This window comes from Colletotrichum aenigma, assembly GCF_013390185.1.
Source record: "Colletotrichum aenigma strain Cg56 chromosome Unknown KSG_Cg56_contig07, whole genome shotgun sequence".
Lineage (NCBI taxonomy): Eukaryota > Fungi > Ascomycota > Sordariomycetes > Glomerellales > Glomerellaceae > Colletotrichum > Colletotrichum aenigma.
Window position 1 is genome coordinate 331,685 of NW_023500913.1, and position 20,857 is coordinate 352,541.

The 20,857-nt window shown below is 55.1% G+C and overlaps 3 protein-coding genes across 3 annotated transcripts; 1 reads left to right on the top strand and 2 right to left on the bottom strand.

Moving 5' to 3' along the window:
* Positions 1-819: 819 nt before the first annotated feature.
* CGCA056_v010369 (uncharacterized protein) lies at positions 820-1,266 on the bottom strand (the record flags this gene model as incomplete). The annotated part of the gene is made up of 2 exons (XM_037325616.1): positions 820-1,093; positions 1,148-1,266. The coding sequence occupies 2 exons, from the start codon at positions 1,264-1,266 to the stop codon at positions 820-822; spliced, it is 393 nt and encodes a 130-aa protein (XP_037175581.1).
* A 3,196-nt stretch (positions 1,267-4,462) lies between these two features.
* On the bottom strand, positions 4,463-5,653 carry CGCA056_v010370 (uncharacterized protein; the record flags this gene model as incomplete). The annotated part of the gene is made up of 4 exons (XM_037325617.1): positions 4,463-5,049; positions 5,105-5,222; positions 5,281-5,414; positions 5,464-5,653. 4 exons carry the CDS (start codon positions 5,651-5,653, stop codon positions 4,463-4,465), a joined length of 1,029 nt encoding a protein of 342 aa, XP_037175534.1.
* A 1,833-nt stretch (positions 5,654-7,486) lies between these two features.
* CGCA056_v010371 (Asparagine--tRNA ligase) lies at positions 7,487-9,202 on the top strand (the record flags this gene model as incomplete). Its single annotated transcript, XM_037325618.1, has 3 exons — positions 7,487-7,740; positions 7,808-7,931; positions 7,997-9,202. The coding sequence occupies 3 exons, from the start codon at positions 7,487-7,489 to the stop codon at positions 9,200-9,202; spliced, it is 1,584 nt and encodes a 527-aa protein (XP_037175537.1).
* Between the last annotated feature and the right edge of the window lie 11,655 nt (positions 9,203-20,857).

The window sequence follows — 20,857 nt, forward strand, 5'->3', positions numbered from 1 at the left end:
CCAAGAAAAAAAAGAATACCTCCCCAGCTCGTGCTGAACGAACTTCGCGCCGTTGATCGAGTACGTGAACTGACACGGCCCTTTCCTCATCCATGGATCCCGCTTGGAACTTCCCGTTACAGAGCTCCTGTCTCGGTGCGCCTGGAACGCAACGGGCTTCATACCACTGCTGCTCTCTTGCTTGCTTGCGTGTACGAAACCTCACCATCGAGGCGGTGAGCAGCGCTGTGCCTTTACGAAACGGGCTGTCGTGACACTGCGAAAATGAGAGGTGACACAGCACAAGCGATGCTCATATTCTCGAGACCGCTTTCTATCTAACCTCGGTGCAGCTCCCAGAAGGCCCAATATTTGCCTCGCCCTTTTCGTCTTGCGCCCAATGTTCACACGCCCTTCACTCTGGCCCAGTCGTCATGATTCTTGGATAATGCACATCGACCGTGATGAAGATCCCTGCGGCCCAACACGTAAGACATGGCAGAGAGAGAGAGAGAGAGAGAGAGAGAGAGAGAGAGAGAGATAGTCGACGCGGCGCCCCCAACGTAAATCTGCCCAGGCAGCGAACGTCGTCACCGCTCCCGCCAAAGATAGTCCCAAGAACGGCGCAATTAGTCGAGAGACATCTACATGAAAGGCAGCCCGGGCCTATGTCTTTCTCAAGTGTCTATCCCAAGGGAGCGGGTGGACGAGCTGAACGGACCCAAGGGGGTGGGGGTGCCGCCTGTCATCTGATCAAACTAACTACCTGTGCTCGCCCCCTGTGCCGCCCAGTGCCCGCTAACCTGGGACAAAACCAAAAGAGTCAAATCGGCGTTGTGATCAAAGAGAACCGGGGGGTTCAGGAGTAATGAGATTGTGAGATGTGATTTCTGACAGAAGATGGGGGAGTTTTTCTTTGGGGAGGCATGTACGGCGCAGGCTAACCCGTTCTTTGCTGCCGGTAACGACAGATTGGGAAAGGCGGACGAGACATTTGACATGACCTTTCGGTATGGATGAACCGCGGACTCTACCGGTTTGCCAAGCTTCACACGGCATGGGGCGGGGGGCTCTTTCTCTTCCGTCATGGGTTTGATTGATTCCCTGCGCTAGGCTGGGAAAAGGATAAGTTTGGTGTTCTCTGGCTGAGACAACTTATGGGGCGTACATGAGGAACACCTCGTTCTTGCCGCCGAGTGTGAGGGTTCCCAATTCTGTGTGCTTTTGTTTGTTCCCCACGAGGAAGGGTTTTCTTGCATTAGAATGGCTCATCGGGTATCCATACATGATTGCATTTGTTCGGCAGCGCGTGGTATAATCAGGCGAGAGACGAGTGGTTGACGTTGAATCCCAGGGCAGTGAAACATGCAGGCTGCCGCTTTTCAAACCCCCGCCCGCCAGCTCCAAGGCCAAGGCCGTGTTGAAGGGAAAGGGAAACGGGAGGAGGGGGCATGTGTTGTGCATGATCTGGAAGGCGGTCGATGGGAGGTGATCGACGGGTTTCCGCCTGCTGGATGGACCGGGAAAATGGGAGAGAAAGGGGGGGGGGGGTGGGGGGCGCGGCGATGCTGAATGTGAATCCCTGACGGAGATCGCTGCATTTGCTTTTCACCAGAGAAACAAAGAGTCGGTGTCTGTCGAGCGAGTCCCTGCGAGGCGGTCCTTCAGTGTCTCAGTGGTCTGGAACGCCGTCGTAGGGCGGGCGGGATCTTCGTCCGGGACTAGGGACATGAACTGATTCCTAGGATGCACTGCGGTCCAACATGCCAAAGTAGGAAACTTTCACGGGACGGGTGCCTTTGTGGTAGGTTGCCTGCCGAGGGCGGTGAAGAAGAGTCTTGCGCGCATGGAAGAAGAACCGCCTGGACGCGGCCGGGGAACGATTCCGCTCGACGCATTGGCCTCATGGATGGTAATTTGACCCAGAGGCGGGCTTCCGTCCCATCCCATGTCGACGTCCGTCTTGACGGTTACAAGCCCTTCCCGGCCATCCAGAGAAAGGTGGCGGTCAGCTAACGGGTCGCCGGTAGGAGCCGCTCATGGGACGAACCGCGCAGAATGCTGTCGACAGAGCGTGGCTGCAATAGCAATTATCATAGACTCTCAAGGGCCAATCCGGAAGAGGAAACCTCATCATCAAGGGGAAAAGCAACGCCCAACTCTGAACGGCAGTCTTGTTACACCCACTTCAACAGAAGAGGATGATGATGCCCTCCCTAATAGAGATAGTCCTCGCGAGCTGTCTTGGGCATCTTCACCCCGCCTCCTTGCGGGTGTGCGTGCGTGTTTGTGTAACCGACCACACCAAAGAATGGAAAGGGAGTTGGTTCAGAGGTCCCATGTCCCGCGTGATGGGATGTCCGATGTAAGGGCCTGAACGAGGCTGCGTGCCCCGAGGAGCGTTGTCCTCTCCGGTTCCGCGTGGTCGGGCTCGGGTGGCGTCAGCCCGGGTCAGGGGTCGAGAAATATTCCCTCTTTCCTACGCATTATGTGCCCCTTCCTTCACTCCCCTTGGCACCCAAAACCAAAAGGCCGGGATAAAGTCGTGTGTCTCTCTTGCTTGTTGAAAAAAAATCCCGAAAGGTGAGAAAGACCCTCGACGACGGCTCGAGCCAACCGCTCCTAAAGGCCGTAAGTGAGGCCTCTTCATGTCTCGGCCGTAATGACCCGTCACACAGAAGCCTCGAAGATGCCAGCCTTCAGGTCGTGAAAACTGAAAAGTGACGGCAGCAGTCAGGATACCGTAGATTCTCTTTTCTGACTCGGCGTCCACCTAGATAGTCCTCCAGCACCTCTTGCCTGATATTCCTGGGAGTGGGGGCCAATGCGGCAGGGGATACGCAGTGATACCTAATCATCGAGATGATCGTACACCCCTGACCAAGATCTGACATGAGGAGCAAGGATTTGTTATTTGGATTATGGGGGCCCCTGCTGTTTGGCTTGCGTCGAGGTGCATAGGAAGTAATGACGAGGACACCAAGGAGCATTGTTTGCATCTGAAATCATGTCAGCTCCCGAAAAAGCAAGCATGGAATACCTTCCGACGCAGGCAAACCCTGTCGAAGATCCCGCCTGGGTGCTAGTCTTTGCTAGCCTATCATTCCGCGTCGAGGACGTCCCGTTGCCCATCATCGCTAGAGGACGCAGAATGGAGACTCATGCAAAATACTTTCTTCTCCCTTCGGGGGGGCCTTCGGGATGACTGCCCTTCGAAGGAAGCCGCGGCCTGTTGCTTGCGGACAAGGCGAGTCGTTCCTTGCTTTTTTTCGTCTGTTGTCCCGCCGCAGCACGTGCTGGGCAGATTTCGACAGGACCGAATGGGACGGGACGAATACGAACAGGCAGAGACATGCTGGTCTGCTGGCACATTCCACCTCCACGGATTCTAGGTTTGCCGTTGACGCTAGGGCAAATTCGGCGAGACGTGGATGAACGACTGAATGAGCCAGCTGTGATGTTGTTGGCATTGCGAAGGCCGAACGGGGCTGCCGCCAGGCGTCTGCCAAAGACTCGGTGGTCTGATGATCGAAGTTAGAATCGTAAGTTGACTTCAGCCTCACCGTGACAATGAGTCGAAGATCTCGGCACACTGGAGCTGAACAGCCTGGTGGAAGAGACAGTGTGTTGATTCGTGGTTGTGTCACTGACTGATTTGAAATATCATTTCGGAAAATGAGGCGGATGTCAGGACCGTCTCCGATTCGACGTCCCGGCAAGCTGGAGGAACGATGCCTGCCCCCTGCGTCTCGTCACCCGGGGTGCGTGCCTATTAAATGCTGTTCGTAAAGAGAAAATGTGATGGAATGATCGAACAATATGTCCAAATTGAGATTCGTCTGCGAGGGGAATAGGTTTAACGTGCTGGAAATCACCAAACGCCGTCCAAGGCTCCCAGAACACACTCAATTACATAGACCCTGACCAAACTTCGAGACTCGCCAGAACGCCGCCAACCACGACTATATCGCAGACCATGCCTACCACGATAGTGATGCAGGCTTCCGTGAAGACTGAAAACAAAAGAAAACCCAGGGAAAATCATAGCTCCCTCCCAACAGACCCGTCAGGACTTGCTGTTGGCGCCCGACGTTGTAGATCTGGGGTCCCTCGAGATCGCAAGGAGCCTCAGCCCGATGTGTGCAGGGGCAGAAAAAGAAAAGAGCGTGGGCCGCTAGATTGAAAAGCTGACCAAATAACGCGGATGCTGGGCTCCCTGTCCTTTGGTTGCGAACCAATAGGAAGACCCAGACAGGGAAGCGGCTGTCTGATGGCGTACGAGTGCATGGGTCGCGAGACATACAAGCACCCTTTGTTTGTATTCATCATGCCGACATGACAAGGCCGTGCCCAAAAGACAAATCTTTTCTCCCATGGTATGCTGCTTCAACCCGCCTGACGTACGTCCTAGTCTCACCGGTCCATGTTGAGTACCCACGACTGAGACAAGCAGCCCATCAGTGATGCGCCAAGAACGTGTCGGTCAAGAACCGTCCATGATCGCAGAGAAGGCGTAGCGCGGGTCGGGCTGGCTTCGGACTCGTGCGATTTCATTGGGAGCGAAGACGTCGCTGAAGATTTTGAAATCGCTCTTGTGGCCGGATGAGCTGCCGGAGCTCGACGATGACGACGAGCTACTCTTGGACTTGCTCTTCGAGCTGCTGCTGCTGCTGCCCTTACTCTTTTTGGCGATATCGTCAAGGATGCACTTGGCCGTACATTGTCGGTCGTCCTCGAAGGCAAACATGACGGCTGAGAACTGACCCCTCAACTCCGGATCGTAGAGAAAGACCTCGCGCCAGAGCTCTGCCAACTCCTTGGGCGGGTTGCGATATCCGTTGCCAAGACCAAAGTCGCCAATGACCACATGGTTGTAACCAATAGAGGCGCAAATTCGAAGCGCTGCTCGCATCTTGTTCCTTACCAGCTCACGCTCCGTCGAGAACGAGTATTTCCTGCCCATGTCGGTGAGCTTGGGCCAGCGCGCTGGCGGCATGGAGATGACCGGCAGCGATCTCCAATCCTTCATCTCTAGCGACTCGATTCTGTCTTGGAACTGGCGAAATCGGACTTGAAGACATGGAGTCAGTGCTTGTTCCGAGATCGTGGGTCGGTAATTGCTTACCAACGTCAGGGGAGTAGATGGCTCCCTCGATCGGTATGGGGTAGTTGGACGCCAAGTAGGTCTCCGGATGTGGGGCGGCCAGCGTTGCCGAGAGGTTGCTTCGACGGCATAGTCTCTCCTGTACCAGATCTCATTAACCTTCTGTTGACTCCAGAACGGTTCCACCGTCGTCATACCTCATATCCAACAACTCCCGTTTCCCAGTCTCCTCCCGGGCGTTTCTCATTGGCAGCACAGATGAACGGAATGCGAACGCCCTCGCTCTGAGCCCATCCGATGGCGCAGTCAACCGGATCTCCGTGAACGACGTCTGATGGCATTAGTTGGGAACCTTTCGTGAGGCCAGAAGCTTGACTCACAGAATTTGGGGAGATCTGAACTCATGAAGCTGGGACGGTTCAGGCAAAGTTGCTCCAGAGGCTGTGCGTATAGAACCGAGTACGGAGGCCATTCGTCGCGAAAATGTTTGTTGACCTCTGGAATGAGCTTCTTCTTGGTGTCAGCCGCAACCTCGGAGGGCTTGATCTTCAAAGGCTTTGAAGAAGGCATCTCGGTCTTGTGGCAGTGAGATCAAATACGGATGAGGTGACTGGAGACAGACAAATATCCGGACAAGTACTGCTCTCTATGGAGGATGGATGAAGAGGCTTGAAGATGAGGAACCGGGAGCATGTCGACGGGAGTTCTCTGGCCGACCTTAAATATTTATCTCGCAACGAAGAGGCAGTCTATCCAGCTTCAACAAAGTCCATGCCATGTCGAAAAGCGGCATGGAGGGTAGAGAGAAAAAGAAACCATGAGCATAGCTCTCTCTCTCTCTCTCTCTCTCTCTCTCTCGCCGCCATTACAGAGAAGCTGCTTCGCCTCTAGCAAGCGAGAGCGGTGAAGGATGAAGGAGGGGAGTGTAACCAATACTTGCCGGATCTCAGTCAAGTCTGCGACATTCCAGGGTAGTGTATAGGAAGGGCGCTTAAAGAGCGGGTGGGTTTGCGGATGGTCGTGATGAGATGTGTCTTGCTTATACAGAAACCCGGGTCGTGCTACATGGAGCCTCCCGTGGTCTTGGTTGGTGGAATCCGATCGAGATACTACTGCAATCTGCCGCAGTTATACGAGATCTTCCTGTCTCCCAAGATCTCACTTGAGATGTCTTTGCGAGGCGGGGGGAGAGTATTGGGGGCAAGCAGTGCAACCAGGGTCAGACATGTTGGCTCAGAGGGGAGCATGGGAGGGCGGACGGGAGCTAAGCAGCCAAGGCAGGGAAGGGAATGTAAGGCAGAAAGAAGCAGGGGGCCCCTTTTCTGATGGCATAGAAAGAGGAGGGAGGAGAGAATGCAGGGCCTAGCCATGTTGCTGGGCAGCAATAAGCAACCTAATGGGCGTGGAAGAAGCAACAAACCCAGCTTTGTGGTTCTTGGATCTCCACTAGGGTGTCCGATTTGCCAGGGGTTGGAAGCAATGAAGAAAAGGCGAGCAGAGTGAGGCAAGACGGGAGACGGGAGACGGGATGGTGGATCTTGCAAGACCCATGCTCGGAGGGAATGCCAAATTTGGGAGGATATTGGTTGTGAGGATATGCAGCTGTGAACCCGTAATTTGACCATGTTTGTCAGTCACATCTGGTGCGGTGACAACTGTGACAAGGTGCATCCGGCATAATTTGAGTATCGCTTGCAGAGATGGAAGAACAGTATCGGACCCGAAGAAATGCTCTGATCCCAAGACCACGTCCTGGGATTGCGAATCAAAGACTGCATTATCCCGAGGTCGTCACCCGTGTGTTGGTGTTTGGTGTCTCGGGAGTCGACGACCGGCGGAGCTGAGCCGGGTCCCTGCGACAGCAAGTCGGTCCGCAAAAGAGGAGCCGCCTGTGTGTGTTTGTCTGCTGCCTGGCATGGCGGAGTTGTTGATTGTTCTGGGTTTTCAAAGTGAACAGAGAGGACCTGGAGAGAGTCGGAGGTCGAAGGCTGTCGTGGAGTTGGTCAAAGGAAGAGAAAAGAAGCAGCAGCAACGTATTCGACGAGGTACATTCAATGTCGCGAGTACGTACCTGCCTACCTTCCACCTTCCTTATCCGCGACAGATCTTATCTAATCGGCGATAACACTTTCCTTATCTTATCTAAAGTGACTCAAGGAAGGTCCGGCGGCATTGGAGCTTGCCATTGGCGCAGCACCACCAAAGTGGAAGCTGCTTTTTTGAAGCTCCTGTTTGTCTGTCGCATGTCATCGACACCTTCGACGTCGTCCTTGCAGCCACTCATCGCGCAACATCGTCCCGGGAAATAGCCGCCGACACAAGTTGATCGCGCCAGGCGACACCGGTGTTCTTACCAACGAGGGACCCATGCGATTGCCCTGCTCGACGAGATCGCGACGAACCATGACGATACCCCGCCAATTCGTGAGGGCCCTCCCCTCTGCCAACCTCATTGGTAGACGACAGCTCACGACGCAGTCCCGCCGGACAGTTGCGCAATTCTTGGATTGGAAGCCCGATACAGAAGTTCAGAATGTCGTTGTCAACGGCTACGTTCGGTCCGTCCGGAACATGAAGACTGAGCAGTTTGTCAACATTGGTGATGGCTCAACAAGGACCCCTCTCCAGGCCATGGTCTCGAGGAGCCAAGACGAGAGGTGGGCAAACTCAGCTGCCCCAGCTTCGTACATGTCTCGGAACGTCTGATTATTCATAATCGAGTAGCTCAAACCTGCGAGTCGGTGCTGCAGTCCGCCTACGGGGCTCATGGGTTCCCTCCAAAACCGACGGCCAGACTCACGAGTTGAAGGTCGACAACGTTGAAGTTCTCGGCCCTTCCGACGCCAAGGTACGTCTCCAAAAGCACTCATTTCCTTTTCTTGTCCCATACGCCTAACACTCGCCCTTCGACAGACCTTCCCCATCCAGAAAAAGTACCAGACGCCGGAATTCCTCCGCACGATGCCTCATCTTAGACCGCGAATACCACTGAATGCCAACATCCTACGTCTGCGCTCAGAGGCCGTTGCTACTTTGACTCAGTTCTTCGCCTCTCGAGACTTTATTCAGACCCATCCGCCTATAATTACATCGTCTGATTGCGAAGGGGCCGGGGAGGTCTTCAATGTCACCACGGGGCCGGCCGAGACATCGTCCCCAGCACCCCATAGTCGCAACAAGAAGACCGAATTGTTCTTCCGCTCGCCCAAGTACCTCACCGTATCTTCTCAACTTCATCTCGAGGCTTTGGCCCAGTCGCTTGGCCATGTTTGGACCCTCTCTCCGACATTCAGAGCTGAGCAGAGCGACACCACCCGCCACATGAGCGAGTTCTACATGCTGGAAGCCGAAATGAGCTTTGTCGACGACCTCGACGATGTCATGGACCTGGTTGAGGACATGCTGCGTGGGCTGGTGACGGGCTTATCCGGTACGCGGGCTGCTCGGGAGTTGCGTCACAGGCGAGCCCAGGGCAAGACACGAACCGCCGAGGACGATCTGGTTCCAATAGAAGAAGTCGAGCGTCGATGGAAGGGTATCATGCAAAACCCGTCATCTAGATGGCCACGCATTACCTACAGTGAGGCGATCAAGCTGCTTCAGGCAGAGGGAGACCGTTTCGAGATTAAGCCCACCTGGGAAGGAGGCCTACATTCGGAGCACGAAAAGTTCCTTGCCAAAAGCCTGGGTGTTACCAATGAGGCCGGCGCTTACATGCCCGTCTTCGTCACCCACTACCCCCGCGAGATCAAAGCCTTCTACATGCGTACATCAGCCTCTTCGGATCTTGGACCTGATGAAGCTGGTGCGACGGTTGACTGCTTCGACTTGCTGGTGCCTGATTTGTGCGAGATTGCTGGTGGCTCTATGCGCGAGCATCGCCTGAAAGAGTTGCTGGAAACCATGGAGGCTCGTGGCATGATCCCGTCGTCCAACGGCAAAGAAGCGAGCAACGTCGACGGCAACCTCGATTGGTACGTTGACCTACGCCGTTGGGGCTCCAACCCACACGGTGGATTTGGTCTGGGCTTTGACAGGCTTCTCAGCTACCTTGTGGGAGTTCCGAATGTCAGAGACGTGGTGGCTTTCCCTCGCTGGTTTGGTCGGTGCGACTGTTGAACTGCAATCACCAAAACCGCGGTTGGCGGCCCCAGCAATGAGAGTTCGTTAAGCCTTGCCTACCTTGGATTCTGGAAGCTGGCTTGATGAAACAAGCACGACGTGTGTTACACGGCGATCGACCGCCATGTGTTACCTTTGAAGACCGAGTCCACTACCGAGTCACCTCGTGCTTGTGTGCCACGCATGCAGCGTCCCCATCCAGACAACCTGTTGCCCGAGACCTGGGTATACAACCTGATGTCTTATCCTCCGGTGGCTTGCAGATGACAGATTCAGAAGCCCACGGAATGGTCACGCGAGGTTGCACGACAGACGGGTGCCGTTACCCTTGACCACAGTCTCAGACTTGTATCTCAGGGAAGCGATCGCCATCTTCGGCAGCTCTGGGTTGATGAATGTCATCCATCTCTGATTCCGAAGATGATTACGGGAAATGTTCGAGTCGACTCAAACTGCTGGGCCCATCAGGTGTCCAATGGCTGGCAACACTCGTGTTGAGATCGGCCCTCTGCACGAGTTGCATGTTCATCGACTCGGCCACGCCAAGTCTTACACTCGTGGAACGTCACACAGCGCAAGACCCTGTATCATTATACCGTACTTGTACAATACAACTCTGGATGTCTCGAGTTCTCCTTCACTTGGCACAGATTCCTTCACCGTTCTTTCAGCAAAGACACCGCAAGAGTTGACATAAGCTAAGCAGGTCAACTGATATTTGTCTCGATCTAACCTTCTGCATGTCGACTATTCGAGGTCCAATTCACCGGAACGTTACCTCACTTGAGACTGGAAGCGTGCGACATGACAGGGCTGCATCGGTTACCTGTCGGCTGCTTAACAGCAATGAGCTCGTCCCGGCGAATCCGGCGATGCATGGTGGCAGGGGACCAAGACTCCATCACTTTCGAGAAAAGTTTGACGACATCACTGCGGCTCTTCTCCCCAAACCTGTGAATTGCATTGACTTGTCTCTCTGACAAGCAGATAAATAACCTCTCACCGGGCGGCCGGTTCGCTCGGGTGTTGGCGAATTACGCAACAGCTATAGCCTTCTACTGCATGACAAACAACTTCAATGACTATGGGAAGAGTCTTCATACGACCAATGGCAAACTGTACGGTACCAACAACAACCTTCGAGTCAGCAAAGAACATGTCTCTTGTAGTGACACTGCTGCGGCAAGTCAGAAATTACGTGCACGAGCAGGTATTTGGTTCGCGGCTCTCGTGCGACGTCAGTGTGCAAAGGACCTTGAAATTGGAAACAGCAATATCTTCAAGTCTTGGAGAGCTAAGCTCATTGTCTCAACAGCCGCCGGGTTACTGATCCGCTATTTCTTCAATGTTAGCCCGCAACGAGATACCCAGACCAAGCGCGCTTGGGGATGACGCAGCATCCGAAGAATGCAGAGGATCGAGAGCATCAGACGTCGAGGCACGGTCTGTACATCACGAACAGTGCAAAGAGCTAGGGCAAGCTGACGTTGAACCACCAGCGCGCTCGCATCGGCGACGAATTCGCGGCCAGTGACACTTCCCCACATTCCAAAGACAAGATCACTTGCAACTGTAAAGTCTCACCGCTGCTGAGTCGTCGCTGCGCGTGCGTGCGAATACGCAATACGGGTCCCGTTTGCCCCAAGGCCAGACAATTTCATTGCATCCGTCCAATTTAGTTTCATCTAGAGAAAAGCTTAAACCCACCAGCGACCTGCCAGCATGGAACAAGTTGTGTCGTCTTTCAAGTTCACTAAAGTTTGATTGGATTTTGATTACACATGCGGATTTTCGGCACATCGGAATTGCGGCATAGCGGCATGACGGCAACGCAAGACAGGACGAAGATCAGTTGGGGCATTTGCGAGCCCTCAGACGAGACGGCAATACGGACGGATACTCTCAATAGACTCAAGAGCGATGACAACCGCCAACAATGATGAATCTCCACCGAATGAACAGGGCTCGGCGCTGGCATCGCCAAGGGATGAGCCTCTCTTAGCTTCACCAGTTGCTGCCCTTGTAAGCCCAAAGTAGCAGCAGGTGTTGACAACGAGCCGGCGCTTTGCAATAAACATGCGCACGCCAAATCTGCCAAGCATCTTGGAGAATGCTTGGCAAGCATATTGATCCAAGAGCAAACGCGTATCTTTCTTGGCTTGAGGGTGATGCGAAGACTGAAGACAGTGCGCGTCACGGCACCAAGCCCCGACCGAGGAAAGTTTTGGCGACCGACGCAGGACGGAGCATAACTGGCACGGTGTCACTACTCAAGCCGCGAAACTCTCATCCACTGGCTGAGGACTGTCGACTGTTTAACCAGCCAGAAACTGTGCATCACGGATGGCCCACCAAAATGACATCAATTCATGCTATGTCCCTGGGCAGTATCCACTGTTTGAGAGGTCCTTGAGAGGTCGTTTTCGCTGGTTTTCGGATCCGGATGGCCACCGTTGGCTAAGTGATCCGTCTTCCGAAGTTCCGCACTCACATAACATCTCCTGGGCTTTAAGCACAAACGCCGAACAAAGTGCACCTGAACTGTACAGCAGATCAGCAAAAGCTTCGCCTGAAGTGGAGGGCTGGGGCAAGACCTTGATTGGCATCCAAGCGCCCATGTCACAGCGCCCGTCTTACCAGGGAGAGTGAGATATCCTCATCCACGGCAATCAAATCCGGCATCCTTTCTTATCAATAACAATGCATGAAAGACAAGACCCTTGGCTGAACCCGCTGCCTGGATTCCGTTCATCCCCACAACCCGCTGCGAGTAGGTGAGCGAGCATTACGCGCAGTACGTACGGACAGCCTCTCCAGTGGTTGCCTGTCTCGACATTCACACCAACATCAAAGATACGAAAGGTCTTTCAGAGCTGCTGCTTACTCCGATTTTGCCGGCCCGCATGCCACTCCACGAGGTATCCATGATGGCGCTAGCGCTCTGCCGTCAAAGACTAGTGCGGACTACTCCATCCCTCTCGACCCTAACGCCGTCGATGTGCTGAGAGGGCCGCGTAAGCAACCAACCGGGAGCTTTTCTTCGACAGGAAATCCCCCTTATTAAGCCACGGGCACAGAGTTCCCCACCGCGGAAGAAGCATTCGCTTTCGGGCTCAAGCAGGGGATAGTAGTCAAGGTGGTGGGGCTCACGGCGTGCGTCGAACGAATGAAGGTCGACATGGCGTGGTGATGACACTCAGTATCGAATTAAGCTTAAGCACACCCTCGGGATTACCTGTGGAAAAACGACCAAGGGACGATTAATTTGCGCAGACTCCCGGCCTGTGCGCCTTTTCCTGGCCAAGGAACGTGGTGAATCACACCCACTTTAAGCCTGTCGGAGTTGGCTCTCCTTTCCCGGGGGAACGCAAACGAGGGGTCTCAAGGGGACCGTGGGCGATGATGTGGCCTGACGAGCAGACGTTCAGCTCTTCGGATCTGCCCATCTGGCATTCCATCGCGAATCGTCGAAACAGTCCGATTCTCGTCTACGCAGTAGGGGAGACGCTTGCAATAAGCTGCCCTGTTGCAAGGGTTGAAAACACTGGCGATGGGTCATACTCCCATCAGTCGCTAAGAAACAACCGCCGTTCACGTTCGATAATGCGGCCATCGGTCGCGAGGGGATCCAAGCTTCCCACAGGCTGCCGCCGAGACGGCGTTTCCAAGACTCCGTGGTGGTTCACCGGCGCCGAGTCTACTGCCTGCTCGTCGCCAATGAAAACACATCGTTTGTGTTTCTTTTGAGTTGTCGACAAGCCGCCAAGCTGCATGCGACAAGCCTTTTGGGCCATCGGCTACGATGCTGAGCAGTCACCAATATCTCCATCCTTGTCAGGGCCCTCGGCGACTCTGTACCAAGCGCCGCCGTTGGCTAAGACGGCTGCCTAATGACTGATATGCTAACATCATTTGTTGCGTTCTTTGCGATCTCATCTCCGTCCGTGTGGCATGCGCAGGTGGATGGCGGCCAGCACTGCCTCAATGCCAATGCATCGATCGGGCGGCCACCAGCGGAATACGATGCTGCAAAAGTTAGGGCTAACCAACGTCCTGGAACCTTTGAACAACCGTTGGCCGGTGGCCGACGTATCCGGGCACCTGGCCGCAAATCGACTGTGAAGCGGCACCGTTCTGTGCCGTTTAAGCGGGACCCCTTGTCGACATCCGCTCGTTTGCCCACCCGTATCCCGGCCACCTGCCCGCAAGGGACTGATGGCAAAGGAACTTTGTAATAAGCTCAAGTCAACCACCAACAGGCAAGCCAAGGATCTCGTCCTTTGCGACAGAAGGCTAGCATGGAGCGAGAAGTTCCCTCGACCCTCGAAAGTTCCCCGGGGAATCGGCCGGCCTCGAACGTCACGCTACGTCCGGCCTGCATCCTACGAGCGGCGTGCGATATGTTCACCGCTGTGATCGGATCTGGCTATGGCGCTGGGCAGGGCCTGCTGACAAGACTTTGAACTCCACGGCCAGGTGCTTTCATGATACAGCAGGCAGCCGTGCCCGGCCATGTGAAGCAATCGTATCTGGACGACAGATTAGAGTTGTGAAATAATAGACCGCTCTTGACGAGTCGATTTCTCCTCGACGCCGCTAATGCACTTCGGGCCCCTGCTGCACACCCATCTCACGGCGGACTGTTCATCTTTCCTTCAGCAACAAGACGGAAGCTTGTTGTGGGCATAGTACTTCTGTGACAGACCACCTCTACCTTTCCGCGGCGGGCCAACATGGCATAATCATTGCTAGTGGCTGTCATTCACGCTTCGGTCGACCGCACCCTTGGGTTGCAGAAGCGATACCAGTGATCTAGCTGCAGCTCAAGCGGACCGTGGCCGGAGTGTTGACCGCCAAGCAGACCGGAACTAGCCTCTGGTCGTAATCCATATTAGCCTGCGCCTGACCGCAGCTTTGGTGTATAGCCTAAGCCTGACGAAGATATCTCACACACCATCTCGTTGAACTCTGACGATTTCAGTCGACGAATGGCACGACAGGCACAGGGCCCAGAGAAAGGGTGCTGGCCTAACGCAGGCAAGATTTGGCGCATGCTTCAGCCGCAGGTTGCCCGTAACTGGGCATGCCGTGGCCACGTGAAGCTCCGCAAGAATATTTCCCTAATTAACAACAGGCTTTGGGGGCGTTGGTAGGTGACGAGACGTCGTCTACTCCTCGCCCGTTCGTTATGATACCAACTCAAAGTGTCCCACTCATGATGCGTCGAAGGCTTCAGACTCTGAGGATGCGCCTCAAAGCAAGCATAACTTGACGTTGAGTTCGATGGCATAGGTTGCGAGCGCTCAACAATGTTGAACCTAGAATGCGTATCCGTCAACGAGCGGCCTGCTGGTCGACCTGTCGGCGCAAGTCGGCCACAAACTGTCACTATCCAACCCTTGAAAATTTGGCATCCGTCAGTGATCAACGGTTACTTGCTTGATCTCAGCTTTTTGTCCGACGTTCGGTGCCACCAACGGCTCAAGTTGACCACTCCAGCCACAACACCAACGGAAGTCTGCACTGCGTACTGCGTACAGCACCAGCATGCGATGTACAAGGCAGGCGATTCCCAAACGTTGTCGACAACAGCCCGGGAATCTTCATGCGGAAGCACGCAATTAGACAACAGATGATTAGCTGTGTTTGGCTACATTAGGCGAGGGCGAGTACTGTCTGATGCGCACACGAGGGCAATCCAGCGAAAGTCTTGTGGCCCCGAGAAAGTTTGCAGGCCGGCTAAGATTGACCATATTTTGACTCGCAAGACTGATTATTACGTCTTTGGTGCTTTAGACTTGAGCTGTCATATCATCGCACCCGCGAGTTCCGCTGTTTAGCATGCAATATGGAATGTTGCATTCCAGTGCGGGCAGTCAGTGTTATGCGTGTGCCGCACTACATTGCGATAGCTCGTCGACGACTTGCGAAGCAAAGGCATCTTGCATTTTGCTCGAAAGGAGCTCGGAGCTTTGGCAGAGGTGTGAAAGAACGATGTCGATTCAATCGCCTGTATCGTCGCCAACATCTGAAAGCCATGATGCCGTCCGTGGTCAAGGGCGTCTGCTGCGAGCATACGTGACTAACCATGACATCCAAGTCTGATCTGGCCGCTCAGTCAGCGGCGATAAGTCTGCCAAGGAACAAGCGCCGAAGAGTCGCCAACATGTCAAAAAGGTTGCATCCAAGGATCTATCTGGGGAGAGACTCTCAGGGAAACGGGATGCTCGGTCGCTTCGGGTTCGACAGCAAAACACACCCAGCGATGCCTACGACATCTATTCTTGTCCCTGATGCGAGGGGGCCTTGGCAGCCTCCTGTTCCTGAACGCCCATCCTTATTTCTCGATACCTATCGTTTCCCTTCTCCGAGACGACATCCCTTCTTTTTTTACACTTTGATTTAGGGTTTGCTGTCACGACACATCCTTTTTATGCGGCGAGTCAGGGTGGGAAGCCAAGCATCGCTGTACCTGACGCAACAGAACGTCGGCGGCCGAACTGCTGGGTTGTGGGCGAACTGGGGCGTATGAGTCGATTGGCGGCATGCTAAAGCGTTTTCTTCAGGCGTTGACTCAGCTGACAATCGCCCAACTGTCGCCGCTTGAAAACGTACCGGGCCCTGTGGAGGCTCATTGTCAGCCTTCGGCTAGGGCGAGCAGGGTAGCGATGATGTGCCCAGCCGGAGGCTTTTCTCATTGATTATACCTTCTTTTGTATTGAGGCTATACTTGCTGGACGTGCTAGAGTCTTGGCCCTGGCGATGTATCACCTTGATATCGAGCTGAGCTTCGGATACCGCGATACTTTCTTTCGGACATGTCGGACGGCGTGCAGCGTGGCAGCAAGGTCCAGAAGAGGGTTCGTTGGTCGCAACCTTACGAGAGCCCATGGTTGGCAATCGTGTTGACAAGTCAGCATGTTGGAGCACGCCAACACGCCAGCGGGACCCTGAGAAAGTAACCTGGAGGCTGGGAAAGCGTATTCGTACGTCAAGTACATTTTCCGTACAGGCATGCAGGCTGCAGCGAGGAAAATACGGTTATTCGTACCCTCCTGCAGGATCGATCACACACATTCTGTCGCTTCCAGCAAGGAGGGCATGTCAGATTCCGATGCGAAGGAAGCCTGCTGGACAACGGCACCCTGAGACGGAGTCGAACAGGCAGGTAGACAGTAGTAGACAGGCAAACATACAGTCAAATGGGATGGCGGGCAGGTTCGATTAAGGTAAGCTCGGGCGAGAGGGTCGCACTGGGCAAGCAAATCGACGGCCTGCGGTTGGTTGGGCTGACGCCTTGCTGCTGTCATCCTGTGCCCTCCCTCCCTCCATCCTACGCCTACGCCTGCGACTGCGACTCCAACTACGGCGGCGGCACAGTCATCGTCTGGGCGCGGGCTGCTAGGCCGTTTCGCCCGCCCGAAGGCGCGTCCTTTCAGCCTATTCGACTGCTTCTGCAGCGGGATCATCATTATGAAACTGCAAACGGCATGCAGTAAGCCCAGTGGTGGTGAGGCTCTGGTGCCTCGGAAAAGGCTCCCACCGGCTGCCGCGGAATCGTGTGTGGCGGCTGATTCGGTGAGGGTAACAGCCAACAGCGATATAGACTTTTCTCTCTGCGCTTATGTACAGCGGCGATCCGTTGCAGGGCGAGAATACCCACGCAGCCACGGCATCCTCAGACAAACCCGTCCATCAGCCAGCCTTTGGACCTTGGGGGGTCCTGTCAGAGATAACCCGCGCGGGCAAGCACGGCTCACCCGAAAGCGAATGACCCGGACTTTAACAAGGTCGCAACGATCTTGACAATAAGCTTTTCCCCTTGGCCCCTCCTGGGTCTCTCAAAAGCCACCACAGACACACAGTTCATAGCGAACGACGAGTGGAAGCCGCCGCCCCGTCTGATTAAGCATCTTACTCGGGACGGATGGCACGAGAAAGAAGGTTGGGGCTGCGCTGATGGCACTCTATCTGCTGCGGAGGCAAACCTTGGGGGCAACTTGGGAGAACGTCGAAAACATGGGCCACCCCAGGACGCACACCCCGAGGCGATAGACCAAAGCCGCCGTGGAATGCGTACCTACCTACAGAGTACTCAAGTACCGCTATCTGGCGTTCTATTCCGCGCTTGTCCGCCTCGCTTCCGTGGGCCAAGCAGAATCCCAGCATACAGAGCAAAAGGGATCGATGTCCATGCTGACCGTTCGCCGGGCGCGTCTCTATCTTTCCAGAAACCTTTTCTTCGGACCCGGTGCCGCTCCAGAGTCCGACGAGGCCCCCATGACTGCGGAAGCTTGAAGGGGGGAGGGGTGGGCGTGGATGGGGCCAAGACCAATCTTCTCGGTCTCATTCGTTTTTGTACTTTGTCACTACGTACACACCCCATCCCCTTCGTCCTTCCCAGAGGAGCATCGCCAGATCCCACAGGAGCTGTGAGGTATGCCAAGAATACCAAGACGACGCTAGGAACAGTGGCTGACAACGCTTAAATTCATGCTTAAACCTGCTCGTGGTTCAATGGCGTTTGCTTGGCTCAGCGCAGCAGCAGCACACAGCAGCAGGCCAGTTTTCAGCCGTCTTTTGCTTGCTCACTGCTGCTGCGTTATTACAGATTCCCATCCAACCAAAAAGGCGCAATCCAAGAAAGCCGCTTTTTGTTTAGCTCGACCCTTTCGCCTGAGACTAGGCTCGGTCGTTTTTGTCAATCTACGATCGTGACTGGACGGCCCGCCTAGGGTCATTGCGTCTGGCGCCTCTTCGCTTACCAAGTATTCGTAAAAGCCCACACTGCAGACATCAGGCACTGCATACCCGGCCGCCTCTCCTGCGGCACACACACCTCAAAAGGTCCCGCTCGCAATTTTTCTCGCATTTGATGGAGCAGGAGGGGGCGACGCACTCGAGCGGGAAGGAGACTGAGAAAGAGGCGCAACGAAGATACGACCCGTCAAATCATGTTGGACCTAAACAAACTGTATCCCCGGCCTGGTCCCAGGGATACGAACGCTGTGCCCGTGGGAATGCCAACCTGGCCTTGGCTCCCCAGTCAGCTAGGCCCGGTGCTAAAGGTCTTGGTGCATGCCTCCTCGTTTGCGCGCAGGCGCTTCGAGGCATCATCCTGATAACACCCCGATGAGGATCATCGCCAAGATATGCCCTGGGGCTAGGGGTGGCCCTTTCTTGTCTGCTGGCTGCCCAGGGCGCCGAGGCGGTAGAAACAGCGGCGTTTTCTTGTCAAAGTCCACATTTCAATCCTCGATACGGATGCAACGGGGCCCGATGCGGTTCAATTTACAGGCAATTCCGAGGAATTGATGAGCGATGATCCTGCCGGCCCTCCAGCTCTCCGCTTTGCTGCCTCACACCCCCCCTTTTCCCCCTCGTTCACGGCTCGACTCCAAGGAACAGTCCTCGAACAGAGTGGGAACGACGCAGGCCGAGGACCCAGAACATTTTTTAGGAGAGGAAAGGAAAAAAAAAATGTCGCGCGCTCACACTCTCTCACTGTGTCAATTCTGCCGAGTTGCATTAGAGTACGGCTAGCAACGCTACGCTACCTAGATTTCGAAGAGAGGGGGGATCCCAGCGGCGACGACAGATGGCCCAGCCGATGCCTGGTGCCCGGGGTAGATTACCTTGAGACCGCTTTTACGGTTTGCCGTGCCGCCGCCCTCGTTACCCACCCGCCGCCGCAGCTGTCATTGAAAGAGGAGGATCATCATTGCCCCTGGCCCCGTCGAAACGAGGCAATTTCACCTTCCGTGGGCCCGCATCGTCGACGATCGGTGCGGTTCCCTCGAGATGAAGATCGTGAAGCGTAGCAAAGAGAGGCAGAAAGGGGTTTAGCCGCAACCCCAGCCCGGAACTATCCATGCCGTGCTGACGAGTCGAGCACCTGTGGCCCGCGGAGTCGCTGACTCGGGAAGGGCCCAAAAAGCCGAAAGTTGCTGGACTGGACGGCCGCCGCGTGCCACACTTGCACGGCTGCCACGGCACCGGCTGCAATTAAGCAGCTGCTACCCTTTCAAATCAACCATAATAGCGTATTAGCTCACGGGCTTTTCTTGCTCGTTGGGGGTTGGTTCGGATCAGCTCCGCAGGGCTGATGGTCTGCTTCTCCCACCAAAGGCCGCGCACGCGCATTCCCTTTGTCGTTCGACTGCGCTGCCGTCAATCGCTGCGACCTGATCGGCTTCCATGAGCCGTAGTCCTGGTTTAGTGCTTGTTTCGAGATCCCAAGCTGCTGCTGCTGCGCGGCTGCCAGGACGGAGAACCCCTAAAAACGGAACGCAAAAGTCTATCTCGGTTCATTCTCCGCGACCTAGTCACGACGGCGTGCGAGGTGTTCCGGCACCATCATCAAGGGAAGGGAGAAGAACGCATACTATGACGAACTCGGTTTGGGGCAGCTGGCACGCCGGCACCGACTCGGCCATCACACATACATCATCATCATCAGTCATCTCTTTGGAAAGAGACATGTGTGCGAAATATGCTAAAGACGAGGAGACAGATGCCTTGTTTCCCGAGATTGCGCACGCGCGTTACGAATGAACCGGATCGTCGGCGCCCTTAGATTTGAGGAGGGGGGCGTGGTGGCAGGTTCTTCCTGTTTGGCGGCCTGGGAGTACAACACGGGTAAACGGGCAACGAAAGCACAGGTTGCTGGTGGCCCAGCGCTCCAGCTCCAGGTTGCTACCTGGCTTTTACCAACCTACCAGAAGGATTAAACGCTCACCCCCACCACACGCACCGGAAATCCCGTTCGTCCAATTTGAGGGGGTCGTCTATCTGGCAACCTTAATACCACGGCGCTCCTTGGGGGAGAGGGGAAGTCAGGTGCGTGCACCGTATGGGTTGGGCTGTTAGGTGTGTGGTTCGAGAAGCATTTCCCCAAACGGCGCTGCAGCAACACATGCCGGTGTCCCGTGGTCCATGCTGCAATGATGCTGCGTGCCTTGTATCCGTACCGCCGCAACACCTTTTTGCCATTGTTCCCGTTGACGGGATGGTAAGATGGGCCACAGGGCATTTCTGAGCCTGGGAGCGCTCTTGGTCATTGTACTCGGCATTCTGGGAGAGAGCAACAGGACCGTTGGGGGGCGGTGCACGCGGGTACTCGAACGGTTGGATCATCACGGTTTGTATGGGACAGGAGGGACGTTTGTGACGGGCAATCAGGGCGTTGCACATGTATACACTCCCAACTGCCTTTGCCCATATCCTTTCCCGTTGGGCCCCGTCGGTTTTGGGGAGGAGCTTGTTGTACCGCCCAGACCGTTGTTCGTTGGCGAGACTTGTGAGCCGAACGTCGTTGGACCGGGTGAGTGTGACATGTCAACACACACACACACACACAGAGACACACATACACAAACACAACGGGCGAGTTTGAGTCTGGTGTACGACCCCCAAGGGTTTACCTCTGTCTCTTGTGTGTGTGTCAAGCTCTCCCAATCTCGGTTGTATCGTCCTCTGTACACCATAACCTGATTTCGAGTCCGGTTCGGGAAGGTGAGGAGACGGATTGGGCATGTTGTTGGTGCGTTGGTGCGGCGCGGTTGGTGATCTCTTCGGGGGTCTGGATGTTGGGTTGTTGGTGGCGGACTGCCTGTTGGAGGTGATACCAGGGGGGTGAGGGGACCGTTTGCG